The 20,199-nt window shown below is 42.8% G+C and overlaps 1 protein-coding gene across 1 annotated transcript in view; it reads left to right on the top strand.

The window, feature by feature from the left end:
* Positions 1 to 19,157, top strand: part of LOC147461703 (putative methylesterase 11, chloroplastic) — a 47,549-nt gene extending 28,392 nt beyond the window's left edge. The window contains exons 2-5 of the mRNA XM_086509171.1: positions 6,865 to 7,098; positions 7,182 to 7,325; positions 18,410 to 18,544; positions 18,633 to 19,157. Of these exons, the coding sequence (XP_086365297.1) occupies positions 6,865 to 7,098; positions 7,182 to 7,325; positions 18,410 to 18,544; positions 18,633 to 18,917 (798 nt within the window). The 3' untranslated portion in view covers positions 18,918 to 19,157. The remainder of the gene's footprint in view (positions 1 to 6,864; positions 7,099 to 7,181; positions 7,326 to 18,409; positions 18,545 to 18,632) is intronic.
* Positions 19,158 to 20,199: the final 1,042 nt, after the last annotated feature.

The following is a 20,199-nucleotide window of genomic DNA, read 5'->3' as shown; positions in this document are numbered from 1 at the left end:
ATGACCGACCAAGCCACCTTGGCTCGCGCAATCTGAGTGTCACGTCTTGACCAAAGGAAGTTCCTGATCAGCCTCTCTACCTGGTTGATACAAGAACTCGAAAAGATCCAGCAAGAAGTGATGTACCACATAGTCGCCAACAACACCTGGTTGGCAACTACTACTCTACCAGCCAACGAAAGTCGTGCTGAGCTCCAATGTAGCAGCTTTCTCCTGATGGATAGGAGAAGAGGAGCAATCTGCTGCTCGGGAGATAAGTCCAAACCAACCTGACAACCCAAGTACCGAACTGTAGTCCCTGGGGGGATCCACCTGAAATCCTCTCTTGGCATCCAATCTGGCACAGTAGCACTGCCAACCGAGAAAGCCACTGTCTTTCTCCAGTTGATCAGTGCACCTGATGCACAACAGAAGGTCTCCACAGCCTGCTCACATCCGTGTAGATTGGCCTCCTGGCCCTCTAAGTACAAGGCTGAGTCATCGGCAAACTCAGCGTCCAGTAGCTCATCTCCCCGAATAGGGAGTGCTAAGCCCCTCAGACCAACCTGCCGTGACACCAAAAATCTGCTCATCGCCTCCGCATAGAACAGAAAGAGAAAGGGGGCAAGAGGACAACCCTGTCTAACCGAGCGTGTGAGCATGAAGCGCTCACCTCTACCTCCTGCCAAAAGCACCTGACTGTGAGCCTGTCTATACAAAGCTGACACCCCTCTGATCCAAGCATCTGAGAAGCCCATCCTGCGTAGAGTGCCCTCTAGAAAGTCCGAGTCAACTCTGTCGTATGCCTTCTCAAAATCGAGAAGAAGAATCACAAGGTCCTCCCCACGGAGCCGTGCTAGGGCAGAAGCCTCCCAGAAAGTGAAGATGTTGTCAAGGATACTGCGTTCCTTGACAAAACCTGTTTGAGTCCCATGTATAAGGCTCTCCAAAAGTGGCTGAATCCTCAAACTCAGAGCCTTGGCAAGAATTTTGTAGGCTGAGTTGAGGATGGTGATGGGGCACCACTGTCGAATCTCATCCAAGGAGCCACCCTCCTTTGGAATGAGGTAAATCTCAACAAGGCTCTTCGTCAAATGAATCTTCGACTTCAAAGAAGGAAAAATTATGTACAATTTGCAGTGGTGACCATAGATGGTATAAATGTCCAAAGAGACCAAATCCGTCTAATTCGAAAAGAAATTCCAACGCGGAAACATCATTGAATTTTGAACAACCAGAATCTGTTAAGGATAAAGGAAAATCTGTGGTCAATACGCTTCGTGTCTCAGAGGATACGAGTATTCTTATGAAGCATGCTCAGTGCAATTCTTCAGTTTTGGAGCCTCTCTCAAAGCAAGTTTTGAGCCTTCTTGGACTACTCAATGGTCGCTCCATTAATATTTTGGTGGACAGCGGATACTCGAATAATTTCGTCAGCACTCAGATAGTTCAACAGCTTGGCTTACCAACTCAGAAGACATCTCACTTATATGATGTGGAATTAGCAGATGGATCGATTTTAACTTGTGATCAGACAGTTCCACAGTTGCAGTTTGAGATTCAAACTTATGCAGATCAATTGGATTTCGAAGTCATGCCTTTATCTTATTACGACATGATTCTTGGTCAGCATTGGTTATTCCAATATGATCCAACAATTAGCTTTCGAGGACATACTATCAATTTGTTCAAAGATGGACGTGAATTGACTTTACACGGGCTTTCTCATGCGGAAAGAGTGATTCAAGCCTCACGTGTACTAGTCAAGCGACATGATACAGTGGATTATGAAGAGAATATGATTTCCGATACAGATGCAGATATTATTATTGATGAATTTTTGAATTCATTAACTTCTCCTGAATCAATTGATGAAGACAAAGATAAAGATATAGTTGCAGATTCCGAATCTGAAGACGACTATGCTTTCTTTGATTCTTTATTGGATGATGATATACCAATTACAAGTCATGAAGTTACAGTTCCAGAAGATGATTCTGAAGAATTTTGGGATTCATTATTGGAAGATGATTACAGTCTCAAGCCAAAATCCTCTCCAGAGATTACTAAAGTTGAAGTCACCCCATCTGAAGAGTACCTTGAGAAGATTTCCTCTTCCCCAAATATTTCGCAGTTACTCGAAGATTTTGAACCAGAAACCTTACATCGCATGAAGAATTTTGAAGATCAATCTCTTGTTGCAGTCAACCTGATTATGCCAGATTCCTCTAAAAAGTCTTTGAATAATGCAATGATATGGGACTTAGCAGTCAAAGCAAAAAGGTTTCGCAAGAAGCAAAGGTTCAAGACAAAGACTTCAGATAACTCAAAGACTAAAGATTTTCGAAGATTCAATGCTTTTCCAGAGTTCTATCAACATCAGAAGTCATTTCTTTGACACGAGCTCTCATTTTAAATGGGAGGGAATGTCACGATTGTGACTATGTTAATAGCAATACACCTACTCCTAGTTGCAGATACGCGAAGTGCCATGCCAAGGAGGACCCCTGCGCTTGGATGGTCACACCCCTTCACCCAAAGGACGTGTCTCTTCGCCAAAAGCCACACTCCTTCGACGACTGGTCACACCCCTTCGCTCTACGGGTGCGACTCTTCGCCCAATGGTTGCAGCTCTTCGCCGAAAGGATGTGTCTTTACGTCTAAAGTCGTGTCTCTTCACCAAGAGACGTGTCTTTTCATTTATGTCTCTTCGTCTCCTATATAAGGAGCCCTTGTATCACACATTCAATCAATCAAACACAGAGTCTTCTAAGTCTTGTCTCGAGCACAATTTAAGTTTCTTAAGTCTTAATCATGAGTTTAAGTACTTAATAAAGGATTAGTACCTAGAATCCTCACAGCATCAAAAGTAGAGAAACACTCCTTGATAGGAGTCACATGAAATGAAGCACCGGAATCAAAAATCCAAGTCTTGGATAATGCATCATTGACAGTCAACAAAGCATCACTCTTGGTGATCTGCATGTCGTGTGAATGAACATTTAAAGAGGCATCAATGTCATAAGCATCATCATCTGACAAAGTGGCGCACAAGATGTCCTCTACATGTGACAGCTCCTCAATCACAACACTAGAAGCCACATTGGCCTTCTCTTTGTCCTTTGAGCTATCCTGTGCATCTGTCTTGGCTTCCTTCTTCTCTTTATTTTTGTCTCAGCCATTCTTTTTCCGTTTTAATTCGGCTTTATAGTACCTGCAATCGGGTTTCTTGTGACCTTTCTTGCCACACTGATAGCAGGTCACATCACCCTTGCCTTTGCTGGCATTTTCTCTTTCCTTACTCTTACTCTTACTCTTACTCCTTTGTGCACAAGCATTCTTCTTTTCTGTCCTGCCTCTAACCATGTTGGCAGAGCTGCCTCCCTCTCCACTTGCTTTCCTCCTGATTTCCTCATTCAAGATAGAACCCCTAACACCATCAAAGGTCAAATTGGGGTTATTGGATAATGAAACCACCAATGTTTCCCATGACTCAGGTAAGGTCATAAGCGAGAAGATAGCTTTTAGCTTATCATCAAAAGGAGGCAACCCTTAGTCCTGTAACTGCGACAAAGTACCTGCGCGAACAACGACAAGTGCTCTGCAACGCTCTTGGACTCATCTAGTTGCATGCCAACAAGTTTTCGCATCAAATGCACTTGGTTGACAGGCGTTGTATTTTCATACATTCCCTTTAACTTCTCCCACACATCAAAAGAAGTTGTGAGACCTTTCACATCAATGACTGTCTCATCGGTCATGGATATTTTAATGTATGTAATAGCCTTCCTGTTCAGGCTAACCCATGCTTCATCCGTCATATTCTGTGGCTTTACCTGTTCAAGTGCCCCTTCACAATCCTTAAGAAATAGGATTCCCTGGATCCTGTCTTTCCAAAGGTCGAAACCTGTTCCATCGAACCTCCTAATCTCGAAGAGATTCTTCACATCCGAAGAAGATGAGGCCATAGTTGCACGAATAAGAGGGCTAATACGCTGAATTTTTGGGCAAAATGCACAAAAACCGGAGTATAGCCTCACAGAGGTGTGCACTACAGCTCCAAATGGTCACAGGAGCAATTTGGGGCAAAATAGGTCGCTTTAAGCACAAAAAACAATTTCTGAAATTTATGCGCAGGAAATTTGCGAGCGAATTTGTGCTCAAAAACAACAAATTTAGGTATTTTTAGCCTCACAAAACATACATAAAGCTAATGCACAGCTTTTAGAAGCATGTAAGAGCAAAAGCCCCAATTTGTAGCATCAAATTGCATGAAATTGAGCCACAAATGGTCATACATAGCCAAAATTTGTCAAACGTGCGTAGATTGCATCAATTTGCACTTTCCCCAATGTAATCGCATCATAAAAACACTTGCAAAATTTGAAATTTGCTGAAAACACTTGTTTTAGGACCTGTTTTTCAGCAATTTCAGTGTTTTCGGGTAGCGAGGACTTAGCAAAGTGTTCCCACACCTTAATACATCATTTGCAATACCTGTATTTTGCTGTCATAACCTGTAATTTGTTGATTTTGACCTAATTTCAGGCTGTTTTAGGTCAATTTGACGTGCCGGGAGCTCTCTAGTGTCCGGGGACGAGTCCTTTGGCGATGAAATTGCAAAATCTCGCGTGAAAGTTGACCTCCTTGGCTGAAAATCAGTGTTTGCAAGGTTGGGAGCAAACCCTAATTGGGCTCTGATACCAGTTGATGAGCGCGCGGTGGTGTGTGCAAGTGTTAGAGCACGCGAGGAAGTGCAGGGTGTGTACCTTGCAAAGGAGGCACTGTGTTGCACGAGGGGAGCGCTAGCAGAACGAAGAGGGAGAGAGAGAGCACGCTACACGATAGTTGGGGGGAATAAGTGAGTGAGTTTTTAATGAACTCACATTCCCTTTATTAAAATGTATAGGACCAATTTAAAGTTAGTGGCCAAGTTCAATGTGAACTTGGCCAAAGGTTAGTAATCTTTAAAATATACATTAAAGGGGGCCATTTGGGCCTTTAACCCAACATCCCCAGTGGTTCATTTTTTATACATGCCACAGGCCACCTTGATGTACACATAGTGAAACCGGCCCGTGGGGCGGTAGGCGTTGGCTTTCACCCGGAATTCTTTACTTTAGACTTTACGACACAAAGGAACTTCACGAATAAGCCTGAGTGGAATTCAACACTTCAAGACAAACCATGGCCTAGCAGCTAGAGTGCTACCAAGCAGACAACGACACCCTGTTGGCCCCAAAGACTGGCGCCCCTTTCGGTATTTCTTTATTCTTATTATACTTGAGAAAAACCTGTAAACTTCCACAAGATGTCCCACTTTTATCGGGTTGAAATTCCTCTACTCCAACCAGATTTTGGCAACATAACCACAGTAGAAGTCTCCACGGACAAAATTGACTTTCGACGCACTTTAGAGCGCTTTGCAAAATCTGGCGAGAAATTGCAGCTCGTTGACTTCTTTGTTTTTGTGCTCCGATCTGCGTGCCGATCACTTTTCTGGGTAGCCCTCGAGCTCTCGCACTTGTAGGGTCACTTGCCCCTTGAATTAGATGAGATTCCTCACGGAAAATCTCTCCAAAATGGCCTCTACAAGCACCCAATGCTTTCCCGAGACTCCGTTGACAAATAAACGATCCCAACTCTTGCACCTAGCCCTCACCAAGCTGTCCAAACTTGTCCATGGCTGTAATTGCAGGTTTTTTGACCCAATTTCGCTAGCATAACGGCGCAAATATCCATGTAGGTCAAAAGTACACGTCAAGGACACTTTCCCTTGCGGTATGGAAGCTTTCAAGTGAGCTGTAGGTCAATTTCAGCGTGCTCTAATTTACTGTTTTGCCACTGTTTGGTGCCTATTGCATTGTACACGCATCACAAGGCCTTTCCGTGGCTCCCCTGACAATTCCCTGCAGTTTAGGTGCGAAACCCTAAACCTGTAGAAAAACACAGCAGGCTGTAATTCTTTGTTTTTGGACCGTTTCGAGCGGAGCGAGCACGCTTCCCCGCAAGAAAACTCTCCGTTCTCATTCCTCCGCGATGGAAGTGCGCGTACTTGAAGGGGATTAGCAATTAGCTAATCTGGTTCCTGTACAGAAGGCTCTTGCCTTGGCAAACGCGCATAAAACCCCCAGAATTGTACATGGTCATCTGAGAAGCCCAACTAGTGGGGCATTACCATATGTGCAAAGGGGGGAGAGAGGTGCGCGAGAGCAAATCGTCGCGCTACATAGAGCAAGGGACAAGGCAAGCTTTCCATTAAAGTTGTGATCACCTGCACCCACTACTCACATACATTGTAGCAACCACTAATGGGCTGAAATCAGCCCCCTCTCTCAAATTGGGCGCCCCCTCTTCATGCAAATCTGGCAAAAGCATCAGGAGCCGCCAAGTGTCCAGTTTGCCACTTTTAAGTTAATTTCCTAGTACCCACCAACTTATAAGTGTCGCAAGGGGCCTAAATGACTTTGAAGAGCCTAGACACCCTTTTACTCCTCGGATTCTAGTGCCGATTAGCCCGACCAACTCGTGGTGACCTGTCCTTCCCGACTGCGGGTGAAACTCTCGGCCATCGGCCGTTTCACACTGGCCACGCAATGTCCGGTCATTTGCAACTTCAAAAAGAGGATCCCAAAAAATAAACAAAAATCATTGGAAAGAAACCAACAACTCAAGTTAGCAATCGCGACGTCCTCGTGACACATAGCACTCACTTTGTACTCCTGGTCTTGTACATCCTCTAGGTGATAGGCCTTTGAGCATCCCCAACAGTCTCTTTGTAGACAGAATACAGCCACTTTGTATGCACACACAGAGAGAGAGAGAGAGAGAGAGAGAGAGAGAGAGAGAGAGAGAGAGAGAGAGAGATCTTTTCACATCTTGTAGGAAGCCGCACTGAAGGCTGAAACAAAGCTTATTGTCCTGGTCCATGGTGGTGGATTTGGAGCTTGGTGTTGGTACAAGCTACTGGCATCTTTTGAGGAGGCAGGTTTTTCTGCTCATGCCATTGATTTAGCTGGTTCAGGGATTGACTCAAGTGATCCAAATTGCGTCTCTTCTCTTGAGCTCTATGTGAAACCATTGCTTGAATATATGGAGAAAATTGCAGAAGCTGAGAAGGTTTGTTTTGTCTTCTCAAAATTACTGTTTTGTTTTAGGGTGCCTGTGTATTGCTTTTTATGAATTGTAAGAGTTTTATATAGGTAATGTTGGTGGGCCATGATTTTGGAGGCGCATGCATCTCATATGTCATGGAGAGGTTTCCTCAAAAGATTGCGAAGTCTGTCTTTGTCAGTGCGACCATGGTGGCCAATGGGCAGAGTGCTTTTGATGTTTTTTCTCCAGAGGTATGCTCTTCTGGGTCCATGTATATTTATTGATTAAGAGGGTTAATATAATAGCAAATAGACTGTTCAACACACAACAGTGAGGAAACTCTGAGGGACGATGTTTAGGAGCCGGTTAGCACACAATGGGCCAAGACTCACCATATTATTCCAGTATACAGTCCTTTACCAGCCTGTGGTTAGGAGACAAAGGTTGACAGCATGGTGATTCGGATCCAAGAGCCATCCAAGGCCTCACCCCCTTGCTTATGGGGACTTGGAGTTTGAAGCGATATGTAGGATAAGGGCTGGCCAGCAGCATCACCCTCTAGCTCGTGTGGAGAGCTCTTTGCTTTCTTTTCTTGGAGGGGTGTTTGGGGCATCTGCCAGGACCATGCAGGTCTCCTCCTTGAGTTGACCTATGCCTTGCACGAGCAGCAGGAATGGCTCGAAGGCAGCTCTAATAGTATGTACTATGCAGTGACACTGCAAGGCTTTTATCAGTCTCTAGCAAGACCTTTCTTCATGTTGAAGTGTGGAGCAAGCTATAGGATGAGAGCTGATCAACAGTTTCACCATCTTGTTTGTTTGGAGTGCTTGATGCCTTCATATCCTTGAGGTCCTTGAGGGGCGTCCAGTGCCACTTGCCAAGACTATGTGAGACCTCCGGCTTGAGCTGATCATGATCCATACCATCCGTGGCCAGCATGGCCGGTTCAAAGATTAGCTTGACTGTATGCTGTGGCACCTCCAAGCTTTGATAGGTCTCTAGCTAGAACTTTCTTCCTGGGGGAATATGGCTTTATTTGTTGCCATTATAGGCCACTGTTTTGGCTTATCCTGCCTCCTATTTTATGATGTGTGAACCAAAGTGGTTTTATACTTTAGAGTCCGTACATTGTATCCTTTTCTCCAAGAGATGTTGGCTCTCCAAGCCAATATTTGAATTACTATTAGGATCTTCAAGTAGGTGCAGGTTGTGGTATTTCTTTACTTGATTGATGAAGAGAGAAATCACAACTATTATTATTAGGATCTTCAAGTAAATGAATTATTAGGAGTTCAGGAAATGAATTATTATTAGGATCTTCAAGTAGGTGCAGGTTGTGGTATTTCTTTACTTGATTGATGAAGAGAGAAATCACAACTAATGTGTGCAACCACACACTTAACCTGTTTACAACTAGCACAATGGCCTCAACTTTATGGTACTTTGGCCCAAAAAGAAACTCTAAAATCATTGACTAATAAAGCAATTGAAAAGCACTTGTAAATCATCCGTTATTAATAATGAAGATCCATTAAAGCAAATCATGGGTCCTTATTGCCTGCTTTGGCGGGGTTATCCAGAGCTTGTGTGTGTGTGTGTGTTGCTGTTTTACTTAGACACAAAAGAACACCATGTTCAAAAGATAGCTAGCTCCAGACAACAAGAAAGTAAACACACAAACAATTCTGCATTCGAAGCATTTTAGTTAGAATGAATACTCATTCCAATTATCCTAGGACCTATACATCAGGAAAAAAATTAGGTTTGTAGATGAACTAGGTCCTCATCTTCAAGGTCTGACTGCACCAAACCTAAACATCTTTAAGCTAGGACTCTCACGTGTATTCGTATAAACAAAACAACAAATTTTGTCAGCCTTGGATACGTATTACGGGTGTCAAGGAGCCTATCAGTTGTTATCCATGTCAAAACTTAAAGATAATTAGATTAGCTACATTCCTACTTAGTTCAAGCTTTAAGAGTTTGTTATCAAACTAAAAGTATTTGACAAAGCAATGGTCTAAAAAAATATGACACAAAGAGGCAATGACATCCTCAGAGGTTCCAAAAAATGTTCCATTATAGAATAAGTTATACTTGTTCTTCTTGCTTTTTTATTATTCATAGGTCATTTTCCGTCTTGATTTCCATCAAAAGGCCATCACTCCTTTTGATTTCATTAGGTCTTCTTAGTCAGATGAGGTAAGTATTGGTTAGAGACAGACTGACAACTACATGTACAAAGTGTGTGTGTGCGTCCGTCCTTTCCAAGGTACCATACTCAATGAGGTAGTAGGCCCAGTGAGTATGGACCCACTACCGCATGAGCATGATGAGTATGTAAATTAAGCCTAATATCAGGCTAGTGGAATTATCTCTAGTAACAATCTTAGTGGGAGTGTTACTTAGTTCGCCTTGAACCTTGTGCAAGAACAAACAATGGTTACGCGAACATTGTACTCTAATAGGACTTTTAAGACTTTGTGAACGAGTATTAGACAATGTCTCTGTGAACATTGTACTCCAATAGGAGTTCTAAAGCTTTGTGAGCCAATATTAATCAATATTTCTGTGAACATTCTAATCCAGTAGAAGTTTTAAGGCTTTGTTAGACAATGTTTATGTGATTATTGTACTTCAATAGATTCTTCGTTTGAATGCAGTCTTTCCCTGAAAAAAGACATTAAGTTTAGACCAAATTCTAAAAGAGAAAAGTGAAATAGGTAGTTCCTATATTGTGAAACCAATCAATTCAAGACTGTGAATAGGAACCCCGTTTAGGATCTTTGTGTCCAAGCCACCTAGCACTTGCCAACCTAAGCAAGAATTACCGACCAGTTGATATTGTGCTAATTGTTTCTATCTTTTGTGGTGCGTATGCCCTATCATCTACCTCTTTTTTGTGCTAATTTTTTCGATTTAATGCTTCTTTTAGTGCTAGGCTTCATTATGGCTGAGTCTGCCCTTGATCTCCGGAGTCATGACAGAAACTGAGTACACTGAACTTTGTGTTGATGTATGCTCATGTGTGTGCGTGTGGTGTGTGTTGTGTTTGGGAGCATATGTTAGTACCTAGTTCTACACTCACTATTGGGCATTGACGACTTTAGTGGGGACGTTGTGGTATTTAGTCAATACTATGCATGATGGAGCTGATGGTTATATTGTCTTGTGGGTGACTACCATGGGTCTATACCTTGCACTTTCCTTTAACGGTGAATCTGGGCTTATCCTGGATTCATCTAGGTATATTTTTTAGTCGTATAGGGGACATGCAGACTTCACATTGTGAAGCTTTCGTCCGAGTTACGATCAATTGATATTGTGCTAATTCTTTCTATCTTTTGTGGTGCGTATGCCCTATCATCTACCTCATTTTTGTGCTAATTTTTTTGATTTAATGCCTCTTTTAGTGCTAGGCTTCATTATGGCTGAGTCTGCCCTTGATCTCCGGAGTCATGACACAAACTTAGTACCTTGAACTTTGTGTTGATGTATGCTCATGTGTGTGTGCGTGTGTTGTGTGTTGTGTTTGGGAGCATATGTTAGTACCTAGTTCTACACCCACTATTGGGCATTGACGACGTTAGTGGGGATGTTGTGGTATTTAGTCAATACTATGCATGATGGAGCTGATGGTTATATTGTCTTGTGGGTGACTACCATGGGTCTATACCTTGCACTTTCCTTTAAAGGTGAATCTGGGCTTATCCTGGATTCATCTAGGTATATTTTTTAGTCGTATAGGGGACATGCAGACTTCACATTGTGAAGCTTTCGTCCGAGTTACGATCAATTGATATTGTGCTAATTCTTTCTATCTTTTGTGGTGAGTATGCCCTATCATCTACCTCATTTTTGTGCTAATTTTTTTGATTTAATGCTTCTTTTAGTGCTAGGCTTCATTATGGCTGAGTCTGCCCTTGATCTCGGGAGTCATGACACAAACTCAGTACCTTGAACTTTGTGTTGATGTATGCTCATGTGTGTGTGCGTGTGGTGTGTGTTGTGTTTGGGAGCATATGTTAGTACCTAGTTCTACACCCACTATTGGGCATTGACGACGTTAGTGGGGATGTTGTGGTATTTAGTCAATACTATGCATGATGGAGCTGATGGTTATATTGTCTTGTGGGTGACTACCATGGGTCTATACCTTGCACTTTCCTTTAAGGGTGAATCTGGGCTTATCCTGGATTCATCTAGGTATATTTTTTTAGTCGTATAGGGGACATGCAGACTTCACATTGTGAAGCTTTCGTCCGAGTTACGATCAATTGATATTGTGCTAATTCTTTCTATCTTTTGTGGTGCGTATGCCCTATCATCTACCTCATTTTTGTGCTAATTTTTTTGATTTAATGCTTCTTTTAGTTCTAGGCTTCATTATGGCTGATCTCCGCAGTCATGACAGAAACTCGGTACGCTGAACTTTGTGTTGATGTATGCTCATAAGTTCAGCGTACTGAGTTTCTGTCATGACTCCGGAGATCAAGGGCAGACTCAACCATAATGAAGCGTAGCACTAAAAGAAGCATTAAATCGAAAAAATTAGCACAAAAATGAGGTAGATGATAGGGCATACGCACCACAAAAGATAGAAAGAATTAGCACAATATCAACTGGTCGTAACTTGGCTACAGAGAGATAGGGTGGTTCCTATGCCGAAAATACCAGCTAGAGCGGTTCCAATTGTGGAGGAAGTGCAGGTGGTTCCAGAATGGACAAAGTAAGTGATGCCAAGTTCGAGTGTAGCTGTTGAAGCTCCATTGAAGTGTGGTAGAGAGAAAAGAGTGCGGTTTGCAGATGAGGCTGAAACAATGAAGCAAGAGGAGATTCCTGAGCTTGAAACTGAAGAAGAGACTCGGTCGAGTGATGATAGTTCTATGGACGCAGACACTAGTTGGGAGATGGAGTCGTCCCAATCCAGGTATGATGAGTTTGACCTCTTACATGTGAGTGGAGAGGCTGTAAATGTGTGAGATGAGTAGCCTGAAGTGCAAGCCGAGGTGCTTAGTGAGGACCAAGTGGAGCGGTTTAGCCCTACATGTGGTGAAGAGCAGGTAAAGCTGGTGTGCAGTGCCATGCTAATGGCCATGTTGACGAAGATAGCAGTAGAGTATACCATGGTGGTGCAACAGGTGCAAAATTTTTCCAAAAGGCATGAAGCAGGTGTGCGTCCTATGGAAGAGGATGGGGAGGATGTGATAGAACAAATTTCTCTCTTCCTTGGTGGAACTTGATAATGCAGCGGTAGAAGAGCAAGTAATTGCAACGGACAAGCAAGCGGTGCTTATTGACCTTGAAGAGCCAATTGACGAGGAGGAGCTCAACGATGCTGGAATTGAGTTCATGGCAGGTGAGAAAGGCAATAGAGAGTCAAAGTTAGAGGTGCTTCCTACGTAGTCAGTGCCCTCTATGACAGGTGGTGTGAACTCCAAGGCGGTGTCCAAGCTTTGTAAGGAGGTCTGTGCTTCACAATGTGAAGTATGCATGTCCCCTATACAACTAAAAAACATACCTAGATGAATCCAGGATAAGCTCAGATTCACCCTTAAAGGAAAGTACAAGGTATAGACCCATGGTAGTCACCCACAAGACAATATAACCATCAGCTCCATCATGCATAGTATTGACTAAATACGACATCCCCACTAACGTCGTCAATGCCCAATAGTGGGTGTAGAACTAGGTACTAACATATGCTCCCAAACACAACACACATCACAAGCATAGGTTTTGATGTATGCTCATGTGTGTGTGCGTGTGTTGTGTGTTGTGTTTGGGAGCATATGTTAGTACCTAGTTCTACACCCACTATTGGGCATTGACGACGTTAGTGGGGATGTTGTGGTATTTAGTCAATACTATGCATGATGGAGCTGATGGTTATATTGTCTTGTGGGTGACTACCATGGGTCTATACCTTGCACTTTCCTTTAAGGGTGAATCTGGGCTTATCCTGGATTCATCTAGGTATATAAGAATTACCGACAGTGGGTCTATCCAAAGACCATAGACAAAGCGTATTCCAAAGCCAGCGTCTTGGCCCACCCAATTATCTGGGAGTGCCCTGTGTTTATTGCGTGTGTTGTTTTTCTTAATACAATAGTGAGACACAAAAAAAAAACACCATGTTCAAAAGAGAGCTAGCTCCAGACAACAAGAAAGTATATGTAACAAAACAATTTTGTATTCCAATAATTTTTTTCAAAATGAATACTCATTCCAATTATCCTATACATCAAGACAAAAAATAGGTATATAGATGAACTAGGTCCTCATCTTCAAGGTTAAATTGTATCAAGCCTAAACATCTCTAAGCAAGGATAGGACTCTTTTATATCCATATAAACAAACAACAGATTTTGTCAGCCTTAAATACGTATTACAGGTGTCAAAGAGCCTATGAGTTATTATCCATGTAAAAACTATTTAATTGTTATGAGCGCTCTTGAGCTAAAAGAGATGGAGAGGAGGCACTCACAATTAATCGCAACTTGAGACTTGATTATAAAATCAAGGGAAAATTACCAAAATACCCTTGAAGTGTGTAGAAATTCCCAAAATACCCCTCAAATTTTGAAAATTCATAATATACCCTTTTATCATTATTGGATGAAATACTCCAATTTTGGCATAGGCTGGTCTTTTGATAGTAGAGAACTATCTTTAAGCGACTTAAGACAAAATTATTCACCAGTGAGCTCACAAATAGAGGCATTTGTGTTCAAAAATAATGAATGATTGCATCTTTAGAGCCCACAAAACCCTAGTTTTAGCATCTTCTATTGAGGGAGAACCAATCTTTCTATGAAAAGTCGCAAAAAATTTTCTTGGAGTTTGTGAGGTTAATGAGGGATTTTTGGGAAGTTTGTAAAAATTGAAGGACAATTTGGGAATTTTTGGCCAAATATGAGGGGTATATTGAGAATTTTTGAAATTTGTGGGATATTTTGAGAATTTCCACAAATTTCAAGGGTATTTTGGTAATTTTCCCTTAAATTAATCTTGACTGGAAGAGTTAATACTTGATTAAGAGAACTTGAGACAAGACTTGGATTACAAGATTGGAGTACAAGGCAAGACTTGATTACAAGAACAAAACTCAAACACAAGACAAGAACTGGAAGAGGACTTACCTAGCAAGATTCTCACAACTGTTGGCTAGAGTGAGGGGCTTGTAGCGCAAGACCTCAATTTATATTAAAGTAGGTTAAGGCTCTATCTTTTAGAATCTTCTAGTTCTTCTAGAGCCTTTTAGGTTCTTCTTCAAGCTTCTAGATCTTTTTTAGAACTTTCTAGATTTTCCTAGCTAACTCTAAAATCTTTTAGATACTCGATGTTTCTAGAAATCTTTTAGAATCTTCTACCTTCCAGATTCTTCTAGATGCTTCTAGAACCTTTCACATTCTTCTAGGTGTTTCTAGAACCTTCTAGGATTTTCCTTGTAAAAGCTTCCAAAATGAACTAGATGTGTGCATCCATAACATTAACTACAGTCCTATTTAGATCAAACTTTAAGAGCTTGGTACCAAACTAAAGGTATTCAATAGAGCAATGGTCTGAAAAAGTAGGACACAAGGAGGTAGTGACATCCTCAAAGGTTCCGAAAAATGTTCTATTAAAAATAAATTCTACGTTTTCTTCTTCTTTTATTATTCATAGGTCATTATTGATCTTGGTCTTCATCAAAGACCATCACCCCTATTGATGGGCATGGCAAAAAATGTTGTGGAAGATTTCATTAGGTCTTCTTGGTCAAATGAGATAAGTATTGGTTGGAGTTAGAGACTGACAACCACATGCGCAAAGTATATGTGTGTGCATGCTTGTACTCCAATCTGTAGTGTACACGTCATCCTTTTGTTACGTTTTCACCTCTTCTCTCACCTCTTAGAGAAGAGTAATTGTCCTTGTTTATAGTTGTGGACATAGAAAGTCAAAACAATATTGTGAACAGTTACTACCAATACAAATTCGATTACTAGAGACAAGCTTGATGAAGAGAGAATGCTGCAAACACTGGTCTCTGAGCACAAATACTTACAACAAATGTACCATAAAACACAAAACGGATGTAAAACACAAAACAGATGTCTTAACACATCCGAGTCATGCGCTGACAGATCAATGCTATGTTGTCTGACATCGTATTATATGGGTCAATAGTATGCCCAACGAAGCATACCCTGCACAACCATGCTTGATCTCGTTGATATATCTAGTACAACAGTATGTACCTTCTCATCACATAGCCCTCTAGTATATCCAACACATATACCTTGCCAGGCTATGCCTTCACGCTATTTAATACCAATACGGCAATCCAAATTTGGATGTACCAGTCACAAATTATTTCCTTTTTAATTAAAAGAATACCAAAATTTACAACCAAGCTGCCATCCTTATCCATTTAGGCACATACCCCACAGATACAGTGTCTTTGGGATACCTCACAGTAAGGAAACAGGTCCAGTTTTTTGTTGCATTACAGGTAGAAGTCTTCACTAGTGGTGGTAGGAGGAGTTGCAGGCTAGTTTAGATAGATTGCATAGTTGGGCGGAGAAGTGGGGGATGAAGTTCGGCATAAAGAAATGCCAGGCGACCGTGTTCAACGGGGACCTTGAGGAACTTATTGCCTTCAAACCCCACATCGGACCTGAGGAGATTCAGGTAGCTTCGGAATATAGATACTTGGGCATCTTAATAGACAGCGAAGTCTCGATCGATACTATCCTTAAGGATAGGATTGAAAGCGCACGTAAGTCTTTATATGCCCATAAACATCTTCTATGCTCTAAGAAAATTCCGATGTGGTCAAGGTTGGCCTTTCTCAAGGCGTGCGTCTTCCCAGTGGCGACTTATGGAGCAGAGATTATGGGCTCACATGACATGAGGAAGTTGAACCCATTAGAGACGCTTATAGCAACTGGAATGAGGTGGGTAGTCGGTAAGGCCGCGAAGTCGAGTTCTGTGGCAGCAGCAACTCTTCACCGGGAGTTAGGGCTCCCCCCCGTACCAGCTTACTGTGCAGGACAGAGGGTACGAGCTTTTACCAAGTACGCAGGTCTAAAGACTTGGATTGCAGATTTGGTTAATAATATACCAGAATGGAACCAATTCAAGAAGTGGACCTGGTGTAAAAGGACAAAGTTTTGGGGGCAGAGGTATATCAACGGCGCTTCTGTTGAAACCGCAAGACAGGAGAGCTGGAAGCTCTGGGAACACTCACATCAATGTGTCTCCCTTGATCCTTATATCGAGAGGAAGTATGAGGACACGCGTGGATACCTCTATAGGCAGAGCATTGGGAAGAACCCTGGTGGGATGGAGGAGAAAGTCTTGTTACTAGCAAGAGTGGATGGTTTAAGGCTTAAGGATAAGATTGAACGGGCACAGTCGAGGACTTGCCCGTTATGCGGAATGGAAGAAGGTTCAAGGTCACTTACGCACTTGTTGGTACAGTGCCCTGAACTGGACATTCTCAGAAGCTCAATACGACCCTGTTTGGAACATGTTAGACGGCTGTTAAACAATCCGAGCGGTGAAGATACCGAAGTGTTACTCCTGGGAGGGGAGATTAGCGGAAAGCGATTGCCAGGATGGGTTGTCCCCCGTGGGGCCCATAATGGTCGTCGTGGACCGCAGCTGAGGAGTGCCTATGCGGATAACGTTGCAACATTCCTCTGCGGGGCCGTACCGCGATACTACAATGCTCTGGCCCGTGAGGGTGTTGAAAGCTCGTAGGGCTTGTAGTTATTGCGTACGGTGCGGTCCCGCCTAACATGGTCCTCGGGCTTTCCGAGCGGGCCTTGGTGATCATGGTTGGCCGGATCGGGATGCCTCCTTTGAGCCGACGCCCACCTTGGGTATGGCAGTCCTACCGGACATCCGCTGGACGGGGGCCTTTTTCTACCAGGCGAAAATCCTGGAGTACCTGGGCAAGATTCAGTACGATCTGTGAGTTACAAGGGTTTGTCCCTCTCTCTCAGCCTTGGTCCTTAAATGCATCACTGAATTCGTTTGGTGATTTCCCGACGTTACCCTCGGGTGGCGTGACTAACAAGGGAACATGGACTGACTAACATGGCATGAAAAGACTTTTTACTCCCCCAAGGGGGAAACTTGCTTCCATTCCCCGTTGACATGCCACGATACGGCATGGAAGCGCTTTTCCCTTTGTCGGCAAGTCCACAAGGTAATTTGTCTTTGACTCGTTTGCGTGCACGCGAAGCAAAGGCAGTTCCTTGCTGGCTTGCCGGCTCTAGCCCAAAAAAGTAAAAAGTAAAAAGTGGTGGTAACCATTATGTTTTCATCGGTGGTCATCATCAGTGTTTTCTCGGTATTGGTGGTCATGGGCCTCTCAGGTTCCAGACTTTGGTAAGTCACTTATTGGCGAGGAATCCCACTACTAGTCACCAACCTGAGCAGCCGGGCTGCATTCAGTATTGCTCATTGGAGGTGAGTTTTCTCTTTGAGGCATGCTGCTAGGTATACAAAGTGACAGAAGAGGCTATCAGCTACACAAGTATTGGATTACCTCAGGGCTACCTTTTTTGGCATGCTCATTCCTAGAATTGTGATCTGTTCCCTTTGAGAAGAGGAGGCCAGTTCAAGACATCGAACCAGTTGAGCTCTAGCACAAGATGCCCTGGACTTCAGCAGGGCTTATTTTTGTTATTTATACAGATGACATGGGGGATGGATCTAGTTAGTCTACAGTCCCACTTTGTGACTGATTCTTCACCCCTCTCATGGAGAATGCTCCTCAATTCATCTCTTCGTACGATGCATGGAGTGGATATTCGGTAAAGAGTGTTCTTTATTGGGCCTCTACGACAGTGTTTGGTTTGTGGTAGAGTAGGGCATATGGCAACTAGATGCATACAGAGAGTGGAGTTCCAGAGCATAGTCAGCAGACAAATCTTGAGGAGAGGCATGTACAGGTATATCTGTAGGTACAGAGGCAAAGAGGGCTAGGAGGAGGGAAGCAAAGAAAAGGAGGAGAAGGCGACAGAGGCAGACAGAGACACCTCCGATTTACGGGTTAAAGGCACTAGGACCACATATTCCACCTGTTGAGGCTTCTTCCTCTTCAACAGATATACCACCTGCTTCTCTAGAGCTTGATAAGTGTTGTACCCTCATGATCAGAGTGATGAGCATTTTTCAGAATGTATATGCTAGGAGAGTTGGGAGATTGAGAACCAAGAAATAGTGTTGGTATATGATTGTATATTTTATGACTTTTCTCAGGCTTGTTTCTGCCAAGTGATTGCTTTCTGGTGTTGTTTTCGTGCAGTTAAACTGTATGTCTCTTCTTTGTGTACAGGTAATCACTGCAGATGATCTGCTGCAAAAGTCGCAGGTCTTTGTTTATGGTAATGGAAACACACACGCTCCAACATCAGTGGAGTTTAAGAGGGAGGTTTTGAAGGAGTTGCTTTTCAATCAAAGTCCAGCAAAGGTCTCACATTGACTTGAATCACTTGTGTGTGCTAGCTACTACAGGTAGGTGTTCACAAGTTTTTGAGAGGTGTCTGATGATATTGCAGGATGTGGCATTGGCATCTCTATCAATCAGACCAATGCCTTTTGCTCCCATACTTGAGAAGATAGTTTTGACACTGGAGAATTATGGTAGTGTTCCTCGTTACTACATCGAAACAACAGAAGATCGTGCTTTGACAACGGCGGTTCAGCAGAACATGATCAAGCAGAACCCTCCACATCAAGTCTTCCGCTTGAAGGGCAGTGATCATTCGCCTTTCTTTTCGAAGCCACAAGGTTTGTTCAAGCTACTCGTGGAGATCACTCAGATCAAATCAAAAACAGTGTAAAACATAGAAGCTCTTGTGTAATGGAAGAGGGTCCCTTGCTGTTTGAAGCCTTACTCATATGGGGCTTTGATTGCTGAATGCATCAATTAGCACCCTTGGAGGCTGTGAGAAACCGTAGGGCCTTGAGGAATTCTTTTAAAGAGAGAGATAGAGATACTACAAATTCATCCTTTGCAGCAGGTGCATATGGGTATATATTTCATTTGTTCAACTTGGCTAATCAGGGTTGACTTAATTTTACATGCTCAGTCAGAGAGAGAGAGAGAGAGAGAGAGAGAGCTCTGCTACACCACCATCCTACGCCCATGCCCTTGCTTTTGCATGTGTGCCCCGGTTGTCCGTGCACGCGCTTTGCTCTGCAGCCTCCCGTGCTCCATCTGGGATGGACCCCCTCAGCATGAGCATGCGTTAGCTTAGTCCTTGTCTCCTCAGCCAATAAGTCTCTCCTCAATGTGTGTGTGTGTGTGTGTGTGACCCTGTTCCTCATGGTTTGCGTGTAGGATGTACATTATCCTGAGGCTTCCTACTTTTCTTTTGCTATGAGCTAACTTAGAAATTAGATTAGTTGCTCAGCAGCAGGGGGCCAAAGTCACAAGAGAGCTAGAGGTGTTCTCTCTTTTCTCATTAACAGTTCTTTAATTTCTAAAATAAGTCTTAGTGAAGAAGGAAGATAGGCATACCTTTGACTTTTGCACGTGAAGCATTGGAATTTGTTTTAGTTTTTGGCCCACATAAGGACTTACTAAAGCATCCAACTCTTGGGAACAATCATGGACTAGTTGATCAATGCCACCAGAAAAGATATTTATAGCAATCCATTAACTAAGCATTGTCTTATGTATATGTAGGTCATTGTTAGAGATAGTTGGCATTTGTTTCCCTTCTCTATAAAGAGGGATATCATGTATTGGGCTCCTGCGGTACTTATACTATCGTCTTCAATGTCTTCATATACTTCAATTGACACTTGGCTAGATGGTCCAGTTTCTCTTTGGATCACGCAATTTCTTTCTCATCCTCTTATGTAGGCAACTATGACTTTCACCTTGTTTGGTTTGTAATGGGTCCTTTCATCGAGTCTCAATGTCCTTTCCATTTCTTTATTTATTGTAGAATGCCAATGTGACCCTTCACCTTGTTTCATCACAAGCAATGCAGAGCTGTGGAATTGAATGTGACGACATGCAACATATTCATTATTGCCATGAAAACTTTGAGATTGCCTAGGAGTGCTGCCATTCTCTTCTTCCTTATTAGCGAAATGCTTCCGACGAGATGTAGC

The sequence above is a fragment of the Adiantum capillus-veneris genome, chromosome 3 (assembly GCF_014529385.1).
Source record: "Adiantum capillus-veneris isolate H3 chromosome 3, ASM1452938v2, whole genome shotgun sequence".
Taxonomy (NCBI): Eukaryota; Viridiplantae; Streptophyta; class Polypodiopsida; order Polypodiales; family Pteridaceae; genus Adiantum; species Adiantum capillus-veneris.
The sequence above is the reverse complement of the archived record's forward strand: the minus strand, read 5'-3'. Positions and strand labels throughout refer to the sequence as shown.